The sequence below is a fragment of the Equus przewalskii genome, chromosome 20, assembly GCF_037783145.1.
Source record: "Equus przewalskii isolate Varuska chromosome 20, EquPr2, whole genome shotgun sequence".
NCBI classification, from domain to species: Eukaryota; Metazoa; Chordata; class Mammalia; order Perissodactyla; family Equidae; genus Equus; species Equus przewalskii.
Genome location: NC_091850.1, coordinates 3,098,918 through 3,119,226, shown reverse-complemented (window position 1 = coordinate 3,119,226; position 20,309 = coordinate 3,098,918). Strand labels below are relative to the sequence as shown.

The 20,309-nt window shown below is 55.8% G+C and overlaps 1 protein-coding gene across 1 annotated transcript in view; it reads left to right on the top strand.

Moving 5' to 3' along the window:
- The window catches only part of ELL (elongation factor for RNA polymerase II), a 72,203-nt gene that overhangs the window by 42,436 nt on the left and 9,458 nt on the right, over positions 1-20,309 (top strand). Inside the window, exons 2-6 of the mRNA XM_070586618.1 lie at positions 2,123-2,170; positions 8,743-8,864; positions 9,212-9,375; positions 12,024-12,289; positions 15,545-15,669. Of these exons, the coding sequence (XP_070442719.1) occupies positions 2,123-2,170; positions 8,743-8,864; positions 9,212-9,375; positions 12,024-12,289; positions 15,545-15,669 (725 nt within the window). The remainder of the gene's footprint in view (positions 1-2,122; positions 2,171-8,742; positions 8,865-9,211; positions 9,376-12,023; positions 12,290-15,544; positions 15,670-20,309) is intronic.

The following is a 20,309-nucleotide window of genomic DNA, read 5'->3' as shown; positions in this document are numbered from 1 at the left end:
TTAGGTGTGCAGCTGTGAGTGTTAACATTCCACCCAGGAAGTTCTCTAGAGCTCGGTAGCCACTCCCTGCGCCCACCCCGGCCCCAGGCACACACTGATCTCCTTTCTGGCTCTGGAGTTTTGCTTTTTCTGGAAACTTACATAAGTGGAATCACATAACACGTGGTGTCACATTTTGGGCTCCTCTCCCTTAGCCAGCAGCTTCGAGGTTTGTCCATGTTGTGTCCATCAGGAGTTTGTTTCTTTTTATTTCTCGGTAGTATTGTGTTGTTTCTCTGTCCACCAGTTGATGGGCATTTGGGTAGTTGCTCCTTTTTGAATGCTAAGAGTAACTCTGCTCTACACATTTGTGTGTAAGTTCTTGTGTAGATGCAGGTTTTCATTTCTCTTGGGTCTATCCCTAGGAGTGGAATTGCTGGGTCATTTGATAACTCTGTGTTTAACCTTTTAAGAAACCGCCAGACTGTTTTCCACAACGATACACTCCCACCGTCGAGGGATGAGGTTCTGGGGTATTGTCAGTCTCTCTTATTTTAACCGTTCTGAGAGGTGTGCGGTGTCTCCCCATGCAGTTTGCACTTCACTGAGGAGTGATGGTGCCGAGCAGCTTCTCGCCTGTCCCTTGGCCACCTGCAGGTCTCCTTTCTCGTCTCTGTAACCTGATTCCAAGTAAAGGCCGCTTAAACATTGTCTCCAAGGGCCCAGCCAGGCCGAGTCCCTGACTGGTGCTGCGCTGCACGTTCTCTGAATGGCAGCCCAGATGCTGCTCAGGTTGTGGTCTGTGGGATGGGCCAGCTGGTCCTGAGCCTGTCCCCATCTCAGCAACACGATGGCCCTTGTGCCTGCAGGGGCTGGTTCCCAGTCCTGGAGGAGGACCAGGGGCTGGAGGACATCACCTGTCTGCTGGCCTGGTGGTAGGGGGTGCTGTGCTTTGGAAGTGTGGGTGGTTTCTGGGGTGTCACAGCCCAGGGCGTAAGTGCTGGTGCTCAGTGTGACCTCTCAGGTCTGTTCCAGATGGTAGAGTTTTGTGAGATTCTTGGCAGAAGGGGGCTCCTGATAAACAAAGGGAGATTAGTGTGTGGCCTGCATGGTCCAAGTTGGCTGAGCTGTGTCTTTCGCACATACCCACAGCCCTGATGGGCCCACGGGCACCAAGAGGCCAGCTTGCCCCGTGGTTGGTTCTCCCCATGCGATGGAGCCACTCCACCTACCCAGGGCTGTGGTGGGCCTGACATTCTGGGTGGGGAGCACGTCAGTAGCCATTGCAGTCACCCCGGGAGGGGCATGTGGCAGCCAGGCAGGAGAGCCTCCCCTTGCTCCAGGTGAGGCCAGAGTGGAGGCCTGAGTGGTGGACTCCAATGGAGGTGGGAGGGCCTGGATCCCAGCTGCTGTGAGGAGGAGGCTGGGGGGGGCCAGTAGGTGCAGAAGTGGATTTGGGGACTGAGGGAGGGGGTCGTGGTGACAAACCAAGACCACACCGTGAGGTGGTATCTGCTACACAGAAGGTGGGCGCTCCGGGCCCAAGATGGGTGAGAAAGAGAAGTGTGACCCTCCGTCTGGATCCACATTCTTTCTAAAATTCTGCCAGAAGGCTGATCTCTGAATAGCTGAAGCTTAAAGTATTTTGAGTTTTTTAGTATATTTTTTCTTGTGACATTTGGAAATTCTGCTGCCCTAAGCCCAGTGACAAACTGCTCTGAAGCTGTGACGTGGGAGCTTCTGGGCAGGCGCTGGGCTCTGTCCTGCCAGGGTATTGAGGTGGTGGTGGGGCCTCCTGGCCCATGGTGCTCATCCATCCCACTTCTGTTCGGAGGCGGTGTCTGAGGCACGATAGCCTGGGCTGATGTTGGCTTTGGGAGAACAGTGAGGGCTACCCATTGCCTCTGTCTTTTCTCTTGCCTCTCAGGTACCCCCGGCGCCAGCCCTGTGCCATCCAGGGAACTCCTGTTGATCCTTCAAAACCCTGCTCCAGTGACCTTTCCTGTAATTTTCAGACATGTGTGTGCTTTCTCTCACCTCTCCTGAGAACACTGTCCTTATCCTGTTCCTTATGTAACTGGGAAGTAAGTCTTTGGATTTCCAGATATCTTGATTGACATTTTCCCATTTTGCTTTTTTCTAGGATTCTGTTTCGCTGAGACCATCAATTCGATTTCAGGGAAGTCAAGGGGTGAGTTTTTTTTGTCTTAATCATATTTGGAATTGTGGAACTGGTGTCCTCTCTGGCCTATCATGGCTTGCTAAGCACAGCAGCAGGCTGGGGACAGTGTTTTGGCCCCATCTACCTCTGTGTCAGGCCAGGTCCTGTGCCAAGCGCAGGTCTGCCTCTGGATGCCCCCAGGCTCGTCCCATGGCTGGGGCCGCACCAACAGGCTGTCTGTGGGCTGAGGGCAGCTCTCCTGTCCAGTGGCCCCTCAGAGTCCATCCCTTCCTTCCCGTGGCCAATGCACACCTGAGCCCCAGGCCCCCAAACTCCATTCTGACCTGATCTCTGCGCTGATTTGGAACTCTGGCCCCAGAGCCCAAGTGGGCCTCGAGCTGTGGCCTCCCTGGGGTGTGGCATTGGTCTCCCTCTGTGGACCCAGGACGATGGTACTTGGGGGGGTTATAGAAACTCAGCACCTCCAGTTTTTCTGAAGTGTATTTCATTCTAAATGACCATCTTACAGAAAAATTGGGGAATGAAAGAAAGGATGAGTTGTCCATAATCCTTGCTCCCCAGGACTTAAGACCCCTGTGTCCCCCAGCCACTAAACATGCCTTGGAACTCCTACTGATCCTCAGAACCATGCTCCAGTGATCTTTCCTGTAATTTTCAGATGTGTGTGTGTGTTTTCTCTCACCCTTCTTGAGAACACTGTCCATATCCTGTTCCTAGTTTTTATTGCAAGGCTTTTTTATTTTTCTGAAGAGTTGCCATGTGTGTCTAAGTCAGTTTTCACCTGACAGCTGGCTGGCCCCTTCCAGAAGAGGAATTCTGTGGGTTTCGTCTCAGCCAGGGTGCTCCAGAGAGACTGAGGTACTTGTGTCTGCATGTGCAGATACAGAGATACTAAGAGATTTGTTGCAAGGCATTGGCTCACATGGTTGTGGGGCTAGTGAGTTTGAAATTTGTGGGGCAGGCAGGAGCCGCCATCACCATCTGCAAGCAAGCTTCTTCCTCCTCAGGGAAACCTCAGTTTCCCTCTTAAGGCCTTCAGCTGATTGGATGAGGCCCACCCAGACCATTGAGGGTCTCCTCCTTTACTTAAAGTCAGCTGGTCATGGATGTCATGACATCTACAGAACACCTGCACGGTGCACCCAGATTAGTATTCATGGCATCACGGGGGGCTTTGGCATGTCCAGGGGGACACTGAACCAACCATCACACCAATGCCTGTCAAGGTTGGCGAGCCGCCCCAAAAGGCCGTAGGCCTCCTGCCACCATTGTCTCCTCTGGGATGTCCGCACCTCCATCAGCCCCATCGGGGTCTTGTTACCCTTTTGCCACCTCCCCTTTATCTTCCCTGGGACATTTCCCAGGGATTGGAGGTCAGTGTTGGGGGTGGCGCTGGCCTGGCTTGCTGCCAGACTGGCCTCATGGCGCCCTCTAGGGCCCACAAGCCCTCAGCAGCAGGAAGACAGGGAAGGCAGTGCATAGAAAGGGCCTCATCCGTCAGTGCTTCCTTATCCCACGAGCAACACTTTCTGATCAGCAAGACACCACGCTGCCACTAACAGAAGCCATGGAAGCGTGTGAGCTTCTGGGCTGTGCCGTGTGTCGCCTGAGTTCCTGTGGAAAACCCGAGAGCTACATCCATTCCAGACTGACGGGTCCCACGACCTTAGTTTTAGGATCGTGCTTTGCCTGCTTTCCTTCCTCCTGGGCTTTCTCATGTGTGGTAGGGATTCTAGAAGGTACCTAAGCACAGAGGCCCTGTGCTTCAGCTCCAGGCAAGACAGGTCACAATTCTTCACCAGGAGGCTCTTCCCTGTGTGAGCCTGTGTGAGGCTGCAGGGGGCTGGGTGGTGAGGGGGCGCTGTTCCTGGTTTGCTGTGTAGGGTCAGACACTAGGTCTGCCCCTGTGACCTCTGGACCTTGTCCCCCTCCTGGGCACTGATGGGGTGCGTCCCCTCCTCCCTGCCAGGTGTGAAGGGCCTGGCCTGGTGCTGGGCATGTGGCAGTCACTATCCTGGCCAGGCCACGTCTGCATGGTCACTCAGACCAGTGACGGGGAGGAGGCAGGTACAGCAGCCCCCACTTTGGTCACTCTGCGGCCTGCTCACAGCCTGGCCTTGTGTTCCTGAGGGGGTGCCCTGCTCTATGTGCTCCACTTACAACATTGGAGATGGAGCAGGAAGCCGGTGGGGTGGGGCAGAGTAGGCTTATTAGGGGCACAGGCTGATTCCATGTTGAGGGCCCCATGTAAGACGATAGGGACCCGCTCCCCAGAGGCCCATGAAGTTGATGGACTAAAGATTGAGACCGCATCCGTAGGCTCCTTAGCTTGGGAACCTTGGACAGTTCTCTCTCTACCTCCTTACCCATGAAATGGGGACATTGTCCCCTTTGAGGGTCATGAACGTGCACTCAGCTCCTGGTGCCTGTCCCCTCAGATGTGAGAGTAGTGCAGCTGGCGTAGGATCAGGACATCACTCACCTCCTGGGTGGGGGTCAGATCTGGCCCCGCCTCCTCCTGCCTATTTTGGGAGCGCCATGAGAGCCAGGCCTTGGTGGTGTGCACCAGGCCCTGGTGTTGCCTGGTTCCCTGGAGCAATTCTCTAGCTTTTGCCAGGTTCCCCAGAGAGCCTGGTCCCACCTATAATGTGTTCAGCCTCTAGAGCGTGGTCCGCCAGAGCAGACGCTCACCTGTTTCTTTCCTGTGCACCTGTTTCTGGCGTGTCTCTGCCCTCTCTTGGACTCTGAGCTGGCCGGCCTGGGCCCCTGTGCTGTCGGGGTCATTTCTAAGTTGTTAACCCCTGACAGCTGGTGAAGCGTCAGCCTCTGGAGGGGAAAAGAAATCCCCATCCAGCCAGCCACACCCCACAATTCTTTAGTTGATGGAAAATGAAAGAGAAGTAGGGTTGGCATCCAGCCTTGTTCAGGATCTCAGCATTTCCTTGGGCTGCAGTGTGAGCCCGAAGTTCTTTCCAGGACGAGGTTTGGCAGCGCTGGTCACAGGCCTTTGAGCAATGTCTGTCTGGGCGTCTAGGAGCTGAGTAATTAGGGGTGTGACGAGGTTAAGCCACAAGGGTGCTTGTTGCTGTGTTGTTTGTAACAGGGACAATTTGGAAACCATCTAAAATGGAGGTTGTGGAGTCCAGAGCCATCCATGTGCCAAGGTTGAGCAGCCAGAGACCTTGGGACGCCGTGTGCAGGCGGGTGGGGTTGCTGGGCTCTCACTCTTCTGAGTGTCCACTGGGAGGCGAGCACGGCTTTCTGGAGGGAAGTAGGTGCTTAGAAAGTGCCCTGGGTTTGGGTTGAGGAAATGAGGCCTCTGACTGGGTGGAAGAGGCTGCTTTGCTCTTGGAAGTCATGTTCAGCCATACAGTAGTAACTCCCTTTATCCAGAATATATTTTGTTCTGAGGGTTCCCTGGAAAGTGAAAATAATGAGGAAAACATGCCCTGAAAACCCCTCTGGTCAGAGAGGCTGGTCAATTGGTGCTTGGGTTCCTGTGTGCACCTGTTTCATCTTTTTCCCTGATGGAATATCCAGGGCTCACCCCCACCCCCACTAGGAACTTGGTGTATCCTGTCAGCACTCCCACCTGCACCGCCCACACGCAAGGCCCTGTGGATCTAGGGGAGGGGGGAGGGCCCCACGTGGGACAGATTTCAGAGGGAGGAGGTGAAAGGCCTCTGGCAGGGATCTGACCTGCCTGCAGTGGAACCTGCAACCGCTCACAGGCCTCAGGCCTCAGAAGCACTCAGGACCATCCGGGATGGATGGGATGAGCCTGTGTACCGCTCTGGGCCCGTCTGTGCTCACGGACACAGGCTTAGCTTTGTAGCAAACTCCCCTGCCCTGTAGTAAGCTGGTGTCAGGGGTGATGTCAGACATTCCCAAACCTGCTGCACTCTGGCCAGCTGAGGGTCACCTGGCAGCCCCTGTGGGGCAGCTGAGACTCGGTCCAGAAGGCACATGCACCAGCCAAGTGGCCACATCCCAGAACACGTGCCAAGCTCTCTGCTGGTGTAGAGAAAGCAGTACATTCCTGGGCCATTCATACCCAGCTGGCTGGTTTCCCTGAGACTGGTAACCATTAATCAGCCTCACTATCCAGCAGTGAAACAGCCCGTTAACCAAGGGATTCCACAGTGGTGGAGTTGCCATGGAGCTTCAGAGGCACTGGGGCTGCAAGAACCTGCCATGCGAGGCTCCGAGCAAACCTCTCCCCCTGCACCCTCCTACAAATGTCTCCTCCCACCCCCCAGCCATCCTGAAGGACACTGGCCACAAGCATGGTCGCTGCTGCCTGGGCAGGCTCAGGTAGGGCCATCAGTGTCCTGGCAGCATGGGTGGGTCACTGTGTCAGGCCCACTGTGCCTCCATGTGCTCTGCCCTGGTCTCACCACCAGCTCTCTGCTGGGCTGCAGGGGGCGTCCTGGAGCTGTTACAGACAGGCCCCAGCACGCCTGCCCAGGGGCTTCCTGCATCCTTGTGTCCTCAGGCAGTTGTCCCCCTCATCTTGATCCAGTGTGTGCCAGGGCCTGTCACGGCTCTGGCCACATGGCTTCAGAGTTTAGTTTCATGGCTAGAGCTGGGGTGTACCCACCCTGCCTGCCTGCCCAGGTGCGTCGAGTCTGCCTCAGACAGAGCTATACAGGGGCTGGGATGGGTCACACCCAGGGTCCATGAGCACCATGGGCTCAGGCTGGATCTGCCTCCCCTCTTCTCAGGAGTGACAGCCCAGTGCCCTCGAGGAACCAGCGCCCTCGAGGCAGCACTGCCCACTGAGCTGATAGGGAAAGATGCGCCTGTGGAGGCTGGGTCCCCGCAGAGCTGGGATTGGTTAAGGGAGAGGATCAAGGACAGGGTGGAGGAAGAGCCCCCATGGCAGGGTTTCGGTTCCCTGAGAAGCTCCTTTTGATTATGCTCACTTTGTGGTGCATGGGCTTCCTGCTGCATTCCGGCAGCTGTGTCTGTGTGCACCCGGCTGTGAGTGTGAACCCCCAGGTGATCCTCACAGCCTGAGCCTCGACATCTGGGCGATATGTTTCCAGCTGCTTTATAATTGAGATCAAAAGTCACATCCAAGAAGGGACAAGTGGGCAGCACAGGGTGGCTATGAGTGCTGGATGAGGAGATGCTGCATGTAGGCAGGACAGGGCTCAGCTGCCCAGGGCCACCCACACAGCTCCAGCAGAGGCTGTGGATAGCGTGTGTGCACACATGTGTGTGTGCATGTGTGTTCGTGTATATACATGTGTATATGTGTGTGTGTTTTCCTGCCTGAGGTGAGCCATCGGAGGCAGTCTGGGGTTTGATTTTCCAGATGCTGGGTTGCCCAGTGTTTTGGCTGACTTGTGCCTGCTGCTTCCCCTGTAGGTCCGCATACTACCCTGAAGGGCAGGGTGAAGCAGCAGAGTACCCCTGAGCCCCAAGCCATTATGTCCTCAATCTCAGGGACAAGGCCCCGACAGGCTGAGCTGCCTGTGCTCACATGGGACAGCTGGGCAGGGGACAGGGGGATTCGGCCTTGGCCGTGTTCTGTCCGGTGCTGAGGAGGTATGTTGGTATCCTCACATCACTGGAGAGGAAGCGGGACTCTGCATGCTGAGGTGGCGAGGCAGCCTCTCCCTGCCACCACGCTGCCCCTCTTAGTGATCACGTGTGCCCCCTGCCTAGCTGTGACAAGCTCCTGCACTCAAACCCAGGGGTTACTTTATTACCCTGGTGACAGAGGGTTCTGGATGCCCTTCCTGTGCCCTGCACAGGGGCTGGCAGCCGGATCGTGGGGTCCTCCCACCCGCCTTCCTCAGCAGCCACCAGACCTTCACCCAGCGTAGGCAGCAGCCAGAGGGTCAGCCTGGAATGCAGTGGCCTTTGGGTGCGACGCTGTCTTGTCTGCACTGAGCCAGGCACCTTGGCTGGGAATAGTGCTGTCTTTCTGTCTGCTGGCCAGGCTGTCCATCGGTTCTCCCGGAGGGCCTGTGGTTTTGCCTAACTGGGCTGCAGAGGCAGCGTCCAAACATACGTGCCATGTCTCGATTTGTTGGGGGTGAGTGCTGCCCACCTGAGAGCCCCACGGGCCTTTGCCTATCTTGTTCACGGCCAGTGAGGCGAACGGACACTCAGGCGGAGTCTGTGTGCAGCATGGAGGAGGCGGAGAGGGCATCACTAAGGCAGAACGAGGATCAGGGCATCTTGCTGAGCACAGTTCCTCTTCCAGGGTGTCCCCAGCCAGATGTGCCCCATTTGGTGGGTGGGAAAACCAAGTCACAGCCCAGATCATGGTTGGGTACCTACCTCCAGGCATGTGCTGAGCGCTCTGTGTTCCTCAGACTGTGATGCCATTGCTGCTTAGAAAGCAGGCTTGGGCCCGCTCCCCCTCAGCACCTGAGGACCCTGAGTATAGCTGAGGGCAGGGGATGGGGCCACCCGGGCCGCTGGTCCTGTCACTGCCAGGAAAACAAACAGGTGTTTTAAAGGAGAGTGCTGACACTTTCCCACCAAAGGGTTATGCTGCAGGGATGGGCCAGGGTCCCCAGGTCCCCTCCGTAGCACCTCCCGGTGATGTCCCCTTCTCCACACAGCACATCTCCATCCCCCAACCCGACTGCCCCACGGAGGCGCGGACCTTCTCCTTCTACCTCTCCAACATCGGCCGCGACAGCCCCCAGGGCAGCTTTGACTGCATCCAGCAGTATGTGTCCAGGTGAGGCCCCATCCTGGCTGCCCCAGGTCTCCTGATGGGCAGACCCTCTGCCCCAGCCCTCTGTGCAGACGTTTGCACACCGCCTTTGGCCCCGGCAACCCTTTCTCTCCAATGAGCCTCGCTGCCCTTTTCAGTGTGTCCAGGGTGTGGGCAGGTCCTGGCATGTTGCCTCCAGCCCAGGGGCCCACATTCCATTGTTTCTTCCCGGGCAGGATATGCCCTGTGGAAACCATGTTGCCCCAGTCAGCACTGAGCCCCATTTCCCAGCTGGGGGTGGGGGACACAGGCCCCGAGACCGTCCCCAGCATCCGAGTTGTTCATCCCGACTCCTGGCCCTTGTCTTGCAGCCATGGGGATGTCCACCTGGACTGCCTGGGCAGCATCCAGGACAAAGTCACGGTGTGTGCCACTGATGACTCCTACCAGAAAGCGCGGCAGAGCATGGCGCAGGCTGAGGAGGAGACACGGAGCCGTGGCGCCATCGTCATCAAGCCCGGAGGCCGCTACCTGGGTGAGGATGGGGCCTGGGGCTCCACCGTGGAGCTCATGCCTGCCAGGCAGCTGTCAGGGGGGAGCAAGAGGGACTCAGGGCCTGGACTGGAGTCAGGAGTGATGGGTTGACATAAGTGTGGTTCCTGAGCAGAACCAGCAGGATCAGTGTTGGGTCAAGAAGAAAGGTGCTGCTGCGCCAGCCGTGTCGGCTGGGGGCTGTGGTATCTGCTGTCTTCCGAGCCCCAAGGTGGACTAAGGGGCCCCAGAACTCCAGGAATTCTGAATCCGAGGGCCCCTCTCCCAGGGTGCTGCCTTGGGGACCTCTGCCTGTCAGGGACAAATGGGCTCCATGAAGACAAGGCTGCTGTCTGTCTGTCTTCTGGCTGCCACCCCTGCCCTCATCTGCCCAGCTGGCTCCTCTGCAAGGCCCATGTGGCCAGGGGCAAAGTGCAGACAGCGAGATGCACCCCATGGCGGGCGGCCTGCTGCTGTATGACAACCAGGAAGGAAATGTGTGGATTCTCTGCTCAGCGGGAAGCCTCTGGCAGCTCAGCATGTGCTTGGAAACAATTTTGGTGAAGTTGAGACACTGAAAACATTAAAAGTGGAGGGAACAGTACTGTTTATTTAGAAAGCTCCGTCATCCTGCTGCAGTCTTCCCGCCTCCTGGACCCCGACAAGTTTAAGAGTCATCAGAACTCACCGCCGGGGAAGAAGGGCGTCAGGCCTGAGAGGGGTGTGAAACGGCTTCCAGCAAACCAGAACCTTGATGGCTCTTTGGGTTTTTTGTTTTTTAAGAAAAGGTGGGAATGGGGCTGGCCTGGTGGTGCAGCAGTTAAGTTTGCGCACTCTGGGCCTGGGGTTCGCTGGTTTGGATCCCAGGCATGGACCTAGCACCGCTTGTCAAACCATGCTGAGGCAGGTGTCCCCCATATAGAGTAGAGGGTGATGGGCACAGATGTTAGTTCAGGGCCAGTCTTCCTTAGCAAAAAGAGGAGGCTTGGCTGCAGATGTTAGCTCAGGGCTAATCCTCCTCAAAAAAAGAAGAAAAAGAAAGAAAAGGCAGGAGGATTTCAAACTCCCCCAAAGCAGCATGTGATTTCACTTGCTTAGCAGTGGCATTGGCTCTGAATGAAACCCCAGACATCAGCGCAGGCATCAGTCGTGCCAGTCAGTGCTGGGTCCCCATGGATGTGGCCGTGTGTGCCCAGGGCCAGGGCCCTGGGCCATGAGCCGCCACTGGGTAGAGAGCCACCTGCCTGAGTCTAAAAATGCTTCTCGCCCTCCTGTTCTCACCTAAAGATGCGACTGTGGATATTCATACGCATAATCAGTGTGTGGGTCCTTCGGCCAAACACTTGTTCAGAAATTTGTCTTGTACTACTTTGGGTACAATGAGAGTTTTTGCAGCAATTTAGGTTCTTTTAGAAACACTCATCTACTGGCCTCTGAAGCCGCAGCCATGCATATCGGCTGTCAGGCCTCTTGCCTACCAGCCGGGTCCTCTGGGGATGAAGTCTGACTATAAGGATTCTAAAAGCACTTCTTCCTGTGCTAATTTGAGAAATCAGATATCAAGGATAAGAGCAAAAGGAAGTTGTCATGGAGAGAGCTTTTTGGCTGAAGGACTCAAGGCGAGTGCTGACTTTGCTCATGTTCCCAGGTGGTGGACGCCATTCCAGGTGGGGTTAACAACTCTGAGGGGAGGTGCCCTCCCTGGAGAGCAGTGCTGGGGGCTCACCAAGGGGCGGCCCAGGGCTCCAAGCACAGGGACCTCTGCCTGAGGAGTGCCTCCGGCTGCAGCTAGGGAGCTGCTCACACCCCAGGGTCTCTAGAGCAGCTGCTCAAGCTGCCCTGCTGCCTTCGTGCACACCTCCCTTTTCCTCAAAGAACACAGTGGATCCCCTGGGGCCAACTTGGTGCCGTGACGTGCAGGCTCTGGAGGCGTCTGTCTCTGGCACTTCAGGAATCCTCCCCCCCTTTTGTTTTTTAAAGATTTTATTTTTTATTTTTCCTTTTTCTCCCAAAGCCCCCCTGGTACATAGTTGTGTACTTTTAGTTGTGGGTCCTTCTAGTTGTGGCATGCAGGATACCGCTTCAGCATGGCTTGATGAATGGTACCATGTCCGCGCCCAGGATTCGAACTGTTGAAACCCTGGGCCGCCGAAGCAGAGCGTGCGAACTTAACCACTGGGCCATGGGGCCAGCCCCTTTTTTAAAAAATATTTTATTTTTTATTAGGAACAACCCCCCCCCCCCCTTTTAATGTCAGCCTCCTCCCCATAGTGGTCCGGCATTTTGGGTCCCCAGCATTTAGGCTGCCCGTGATGAAGTCAGTTAAGGCTATAAATGCACTTCTACTTACTGCAGCTCCCACTTCTGAGACTGGGGGCCCTGCAGGTGTCTAGTGAACTGTGGGTGCTCAGCAGGTGGTATGCTCGGCCACCCAGGGTCCCCATCAAGCAGGCTGTGCTGGATGCAGCTCAAACCATCTTCCCCTTGGGCTTGACAGGGGCGTGGGACTGTTAGCCGTCACTTTCCATGTCTCAAGCCTGTGGGCGTCCATGTGTCTGCTTACTTGGGAACTCGGTGTTGTCCAGGTGGTGGAACACCTCAGCCACCCTTTCACCCGCTTAAGTCCCTGATGCCCTGGCTCTCGTTTTACAGGCAAGAAGGTTCAGTTTCGGAAACCAGCCCCAGGGGCGACAGATGCCGTGCCCTCCAGGAAGCGGGCCACCCCCATCAACCCGGCAAGTGCCATCAAGAAGAGCAGCGTTAGTGGTGTTAGTGGGGTGTCTCAGAGGCCCTTCCGTGATCGGGTACTACACCTCCTGGCGCTGAGGCCCTACCGGAAGGCTGAGCTGCTGCTGCGGCTGCAGAAGGACGGCCTGACCCAGGCAGACAAGGATGCACTGGATGGCCTCCTCCAGCAGGTGCGTGCTTTCCCAGGGCTTGAGGGTGGGGTCTAGTGGCCTGCAAGTGGCTGCTGTAGACGCTCTGGACAAGAGTGGGTGGGGAGCCTGGTGCTCACTGTCTGGAGGCCCAGGGGTGGGCCCAAGACCTTCCTCCTTTCCATCTGCTAATACGCAGGCACAGCATGGGGATCTAAGACGAGGTTTTTAGAATCAAGTGAAGCCAAGGGCACCCATATGTGAGTTAGTGAGAGCTCAGCCTCGGCGTCAACAGTCAGGTGGACCCCTGCTGCTCACTGGCTGTAGCTCTGGGAAGGGGCTTCACATCTGGACCCACCGGCTTCCGCCTGTGACTGGGGCCTGACTGCAGCACCTCTCGTGGGGACAAGGGCTAAATGGGAAGCAGAAAAGATGGAGCTGCACGGATGTAGATCTGGGCCGGGGCCCAGCCCCACCCCTAGATAGATGCCTGGGGTCGTGGGATGGTGCCTCCTCCATCCCCCTACCTAGGGAAACTCCTGTGTCCCGTGGGCTGAGGTGCTCGCTGGCCCCTCACGTCACTAGGACCTTGGGGCCTTCCATGTCTGCTCACTAGGTGCCTCCACGCAGATTTGGCCTCTTGGGCTGCCATCCCCCCGTGTGGAGGTTGTGTTGGTGAGGGCCGAGCATCGACGCTTCTCCCAGTGAGCTCAGGAGTTGGCTTGGGGCCTATTAGAAGATAGATATGTGGCTTCATGGCCCAGAAATTTTTTTGGCAAAGAGGCTTGCTAAAGCATCCAGAAAGCTCCAGAACCAGGAACGACATTCCCGGGGGGCTCATTTCCTTGGAAAGTCACACGTGTCAGCCTTGTCCTCAGGAATTCGAGGGAGGTACATGGGAGGCACTTCCCCTGGGCCAGGCACTGCCCAGAGCCTCCCTCTGCAGCATGGGGAAACCAAGGCAGGGCTGAGGGAGCTTGACAGAGTTGTCAGACATGAGTCAGGACTGAAGACACGGGTGGGACCCGCACCCACCCCTGGATGTGCCTGCAGCCCGCACTGCTGTCCAGCTGGGCCCTCAGCCCCCCTGTGTGGCATTCTTAGAGATGCCCTCCCTCCTGTCCTCCTTGCTTGCCCTATTTGTGCCCAGAATGAAGATGAAACACATGAACCCCTCAGACACAGAATGTGAAACTTAGAGCTGACCAAGCACGTGGTTATGCCTTTATTTACCCCTGAGTGGTCTCAGATGTGGCAGGAACACTGGGCTCAGTTCCCTGGAGAGTGAGGATCCAGGGGTACTGATACAGGTTTTGCCTGGGCTCCCTGCTCTGATTTTTAACCCACTAGATGCTCTTGCTGCTCCCAGCCCTTTCCCAGGACCAGAGAGGCACTGTGCTGGGCTCTGGCTTCTCCGCTCAGCTTGGGTTTGGCAGCCTCCTAGGGGACAGTGCAGCTGGCAGCTGTAGGCAGAGTGTCCTCCCTGTGCCTGCTTTCATTTCTCCCAGGCAGTCCCATCTGCCTCGTGCTTCTGTGTTGACTACCCAACTTGTTCTCCCCGGTGATTGTGGGGGGCGGCAGGACCCCAATAGCTTGGAGAAGGGGAAGGTCTCGGGCTGCGCCTCACCCAGGCTGGTCATTTCTAGCCTCCCCCAGTGACCAGGGACTCTGATGAAACCACAGTCCTCCAAGGCACCTTTTCTCCTCCTTGTGTGAAAACGTGCAAAGCCAAGCATTCAGACATCTGTCCCTGGGCCTGGCTGGGCCTCAGAGACACCCGCAGGCTTGTCCTCCGTGGGTGGGAGTGTTGATGGGTGGGTGGCTCTCCTGGAGAGCGTTTTAGCAAAACATACCAAGAGCCATAAAAATGTTCAGAGCCTTTGACCCACTTCTGGGAAGCTGGCCGAAGAAAACTGTCGCCAGCATGGAAAAGCCTGCACGCAGTGACATCTGTTTATGCTTCAGAGAAACTGTAATCGGCAACAGCGTCCAACAAAGGAGAAGCGTTCGAGTAAATCCCCACATAGCCACTCAGTGGAGTATTACTCATCCATTAGAAAGTGCTCCCTGTGGAGGCTGCTGTGACGTGGAGTCCCCTTAGAACCCAGTGATCGTGAAAACAGTGGCTGCTGTGCCAGCCACACAGCTGCACAAGCAAGTGCTGGACCAGGGTGCTTGGGGAGGCGGGGAGGTGCCGGCTTCAGGGTGGGAGCTGAGCTCCTTCAAGCACCCTGAGGGCAGAGGCTTTTTACATCCATCTTTGCAAACAGTCTTGGAGACAAGCTCAGCCTTTGTTAACCAACAGGAACAGGGCTGGCTGGTCACAGGGAAGGTGGGCTCAGCCTACAGCACCCTTCACCCAGCACCCCCAGCCTCAGCTGACTGCCGTAGGAGCGGCAGCTCTGAGATGGGACGTCTTAGTTCGTTGGGGCTGCTGTGACGGAATACCATAGACTACGTGGCTGATAAATGGCAGGTGTTTACTCATCACAGTTCCTGGAGACTGGGAAGTCCAAGATCAAGGCACCGCCAGATTGGATGTCTAGTGAGACGTCCAATCCTGGTTCATAGGATGGCATCTTTTTGCTGTGTTACCGTGTGGCGAGGGGGTGAGGGAAATCTCTGGAGCCTCTTTTATAAGGGGACTAATCCTTCTCAAAGGCTCCCCCTCCTAATACACTCATGTTGGGGCTTAAGATGTAACATGAGGGTCCGGCTCCGTGGCCGAGTGGTTGAATTCGCGCACTCTGCTGCGGTGGCCCAGGGTTCGGATCCTGGGCGCGGACATGGCACCGCTCATCAGGCCACATTGAGGCGGTGGCCCACATCCCACAACTAGAAGAACCTGCAACTAAGACATACAACTGTGTACAGGGGGGCTTTGGGGTGATAAAGCAGAAAAAAAAAAAAAAGATTGGCAACAGTTGTTAGCCCAGGTGCCAATCTTTAAAAAAAAAAAAAGGATGTAACATGAATTTTGGGATGACAGAAACCTTCAATCTGTAGCAGTAGGAGGCTGTGATGGGGTCTTGGGAATACAGTGGTAGCCCCTCTTTTTGGAGCCAACCTGGCCTCCAGCACCTGTAAGATGTGTGCGTCTGGACCAGCTACCCTGGCTTTTCCCAGGGTCACTGCCCTGGTGTGCAAGGGACCTGGGGGGTGGGGTGCTGTCCTCTTTCTCCTTCCATGTCTCCCTGTGTGCCTCTGTGTCTCTTCTCCCCTCCCCCTATCAAATGCTTTCAGGAACGTCTGCCTCTCCCGGGCTTCCTGCAAGGTGATGCTGGCTCTGTCTTGCAGGTGGCCAACGTGAATGCCAAGGACAGCACATGCACACTGAAGGACTGTGTGTATAAGGACGTGCAGAAGGACTGGCCTGGCTACTCGGAGGGGGACCAGCAGCTACTGAAGCGAATGCTCATCCGGTAACCTCGCCTCCCCATCTTCTGTCTCTGGGCGTGTCCCCCACCCCTGGGCCTGGGGCAGACCTCATCCCAAGGACCCTGGGGTGGCCTCATCTGGTCCCGAAGGCCGTGGGGCCTGCGAGCAGGATGAAGGGGTCTGTGGAGACAGGCCATCTTCCCCACTGCCTGGGTGGCCCACTGGGAGTTGGTGGGGTAGAGGGTGTGAACACCAGAATGCTGGGACAGAAGGCCTCAGTCCACCCAGACCACTTGCACTGCTTCTTCCTAGCAAGCTTCTACCCCAGACGGTGCCTCCCTACAGGCTTCTGCTGAAGGCCTCTGCCTTCTTAGAAAGAACTTCTCAAGAATGTGAAGCAGAGAAAAACAAAGCAAAATAAAACTCCCCCCAGACGTGATTAAGCAGCGTTTATTAAACGTGTCCCCTCTCAGATGAATTGTGACCTGAGGTCAGGAGGGGCCTCAGTGGCTCTGGGGAGAAGTGATTAAGTAGGCACCTGGCTCAGGCAAGCAATTAATGATTTCCCTCCCTGCCGATGCCTGCCTGGGGCGTACTGGCTCTGAAGTGCAGCCTGTTCAGAGCAGGCTGATAGGCTAATTAGTCCTTAAGTGATTTCTCAGGGCCTTGGAGCTATTTATGAAGGTTATTTTTTTAAGTTCAGCTGTTTAAAGCAGTAATTGCATCTGGAAAGTATAGCTAAATTGAGCCACTCAAGCTGAACCTCAAGTTCCTCCTCGTCCCTGTGAGTGCTCACCTGCTGGCCCGAGGTGACTCCTCTGGCTGGCCATTTCTGGGTGTTTGGGGAGGCTGACAGGAGATGGTCTCGGCAGAAGACTCCCCTTCCCCAGTGTCCCCTCCCTGGGGTCTTCTGTTGCCCAGCTAAACATTTCTCAGGTGGGCATGGTCACCTCCTACAGGTGTTTTCATCCATCACACATTTTTTGGCAAAGGTTCCAGTGTTGAAATGATCTACTGCACCCACCCAGGTGCTCTGAGGTGGCGAGGGGCACTCCAGGGGCCTGGAGAGGCTGCTCCCATCCTTCCTTCCTCAGCCTCTCACTAAGTGCCCCTTGATCTCAGACCCCAAGTGAGCAGCCGTTGTGCATGTTTGTGTGTGGTGGGGGGTGGGGGAGTGTTAGGAAACAGCGCCTGGGCTGAAGGTTGAGGGGTGTCGGGTGGGTGGTTCCTGGAGCCATGTGCTCGGGAGCTCAGTGCAGTTCCAGGCTCACATTTTCTCCCTTGCGCTCTGCTGAGTGAGCTGCTGGGCTCGTGCAAGCCTGAGGGCACTTGGGCCAGCGCTGTGCTCCTCTTTGTCGGCCTTGCTGGAAACCACTCAGGATGCTGGCAGTACTTCTGCCCTTGGAATCTCCAAGTGGTTGGTGTGCCGAGGTCAGAGTCAACATCCCTGACGCCACACCCACACAGAAGGTCACCCTCAGCGCAGTCTGCACAGCTTTTCTTCTTGTTTTGGTTGCTTCCTCCCTGAAGACAGCCCCATTTAGAGCAGTTCTGGAAGCTGCAGCCTCACGGCAAGAAGGACAAACGGGGCCTTGGGGTGTTGCCATTGTTACAGGCGGGCTTAGGGACCACTGTCACCCCAGGAGCTGTGCTGCCTCCTTTCCCTCCTCCTAGTTCTAAGCTCATCCCTGAGTGAAACGCACCCATGCTCCCAGGCTCTGCCGGGCCTGTGGCTTCACTCTGGGCAGACACCCACTCCATTGTCAGCCGAGTTTCTTTTGGTGCTTCCTCAGCACTTCTAGTCCCCACTGTGTAGCTGCTCAGGCCTGGCCCAGCCCAGGCAGTGTCTGTGGGCATCCCATTGCAGGGTGAGGCCTCAGTGACCATGCCTGGCCCCAGTCCCCCCGACCTGCCCGTGTCCAGGGCCCAGCCTGGACAGCCTGAGCGCAGTCTCCATCCAGCTCACACCCATCTTGCTTTCCCTGGAGTTGGTGGTAACCCTCTTGGCTGCGTGGTTGCTCTCTCTGCTCAGTGTCCTTTGTCCTTCACAGCTAACCCTGAGCTCCCCCTGGTTGTCCTACTGCCTCCTGTCACTTTGAATGGATGGGTGGGTCCTGCAGGTTCCACGGGAGCTGCTGCCCTCTCTTTCGTAGTGTCTCTCTGAGGAAAGTGCTTTGGGAGGTCTGCTGGCCACGTCTTGACGCCTGGGCGGCAGTCACACGGACCGGCAGTTGGCCAAGTCTAGACTTGCAGATCCAAAGGAACTTTTCCTCCACGTTGAAGCCTGGCCTCAGGGAAGTCCTGGAGGCTCCCAACCTGGCCTTGTGCGCCTCTGCACTGTCACAGGCTGGCCTGGCGGTGCTCCCGGGCAGTGCCGCAGCCCGCATGTCTGAGAACTCGCCCCATCCTTCCTGTTCCAGGCAGTCATGAAGAGGCCTTCACTGGCCTCCCTCGCGCTTCCTCTGATGCTGCCACTGGGGGCTGTGCTCCTGGGGCTGCTCACTGTTGACTTCCTGTCGTCATTTCTCTCTCACTCTTTTTTTGTATTTTTGGGAGATTTCTTCAGCTTCTCCCATTGTCTCTTTTTTGCCATTACTTCTAGTTCTCAAGCATCTTTCCTCTTGACTTTTTGTAGCATCGTATTCTTATTCCAATGGGAGTGATGCTGGTTTTAATCTACTCTCTCTAAAGATAGTTTTAAAAAATAGCAGCTTTATTGAGACCAATTCGTATAACAGAAATCTTTTAAGCCCTCACTCATTTAAAGTGAACAATTTAGTGGTATTTAGTACATTGACAATGTGTACAACCAGCACCTCTATTTACTTCTAGAAGATTCACCCCAAAACAAAACCCCACGTTAGCAGTCAGTCCCCATCCCCTGTCGCTCCAGGTCCTGACAACCACTAATCTGCTGCTGTCTCTATAGATTTGCCTCTCTGGGCGTGTCACATAAATGGGATTGTAGAGTACGTGGCCCTTTGTGTCAGGCTTCTCTCACTCAGCATGATACTGTCAAGATTCATCCACGCTGTAGCACGGGTCAGAGCTCCGTTCCCTTTTATGGCTGGGTAATAGTCCACCATGTGTGTTGGACCACGTTTTGTTTATTCTTTTGTCTGTTGATGGACACCTGGGTTGTTTTCACCTTTTGGCCGTGGTGACTAGTACAAGGATTTGTGTGGCTACAGATTTTCACTTCTCTCCCATACATACCAGGGAGTGGCATTGCTGAGCCACATGGTAATCCTGTGTGTAACTTTGAAGAACGGCCAGACTCTCTTCATCGGCAGCTGCAGCATTTTACATTCCCACCAGCAGTGCGCAAAAGTTCCCGTTTGTTCACATCCTCACCAACACTTGTTGTTTTTCTTTTTTTTCTTCTAGTGGGTATGAGGTGGTATCTCATTGTGGTTTTCATTTGGATTTCCCTAATGACTAATGATGATGAGCATCTTTTCAAGTGCTTATTGGATTTTATATATCTTCTTTGGAGAAATATCTGTTGAAATCATTGTCTTTCTGGGGATATTAAGGCTGGTGTTTTGTTGTGGATTTAAAGTTTTCATCCCCTTATAGTCTCTCTCCTTTCAAATGCATTTTCCCATCTGTCTATTTTGGGATCTGACATTGGTTGCCTCGAAGCCCGGGCGCAGCCTTTCAGGACTTGCCTCTGGGCAGCTCAGCTTCCTCAGGAAGTCTGCTGTGCTACTTCCGAAGCTGCCACGGGATTTCTTCTCCTGAGGCTACACCTCTGTCCATCGTGTCTTCCGCGTGTGGCCCGAGCAACTTCCCGGCCACCTGGAGAAGGCCTGTGCTCGTTCACTCCTGGACGTGCTGTGGGCTCCCTTCCCTGCAGCCCCACTGCAGACCAGCACCAGTGCAGAGCTGCAGGGGGACAGCCCTGCAGGTGCCCCTTCTTTGAGGTCCCAGGGCTCCCACCCCCAGGCCTGTGGGGCTCTGCAGCCTGGAACTCGGTTTTCTTGGATCCTGTAAGACAGTCACCAGTTGTACTTCTGCTTTCAGAAATGTTGTCTCTCTCTTTTTCCCTGTCTCTTTCATGCCTTTTAGTGAGGGCTTGAAAGAGAGTGCACGTAAACACCTGTCCTTGATTTTCCATCTGTAGCCGGAAGCACTGGTTGCTGGCATGTGGCTGGACAGTGCACCCGCTCTGCCTTGGGCACTGTGCTGCCCTGGCTAGTGCCTGCATGTTGTGGGCACTCCTCCCATGACTCTCCTTGCGCTTCAGGCCACCGTGGAGGGGAGAACATCAGTGGTCTGGAGTACAGCCACTGGTCAGGGAGGTGGCCTCTGCTTTTTGCTGGTTAGAGCAGTGGAGATATGGCCCCAGACCTCAGCCTTCCTGCAGGGTGGGGAGGGCCCTTGGCAGCATGCCAATGTGGGGCCAGCTGCCTGGGCTCCCATGACACTTGCAGCCTCAGGGAATATGAGAGGCAAATTGGAGAGGGACCCCAAGCCGGGGTCACTATCAGGGCCTCTGTTTGCCCAGGGGTTAGGGAGTCTCTTCCCTCATCTCTGGCTGCATCGTTATGCTCGGGTTCAAGCGGGCCTCAGGTGGGAGGGCAGGGGCTACCCCTGCCATCCTCAAGGAGGTGCTGTGGCCTGGACTTCCAGGAAGGCAGGTGCTGAATCCTGGAGGACTTCCTGACACAGGCCAGGTCAT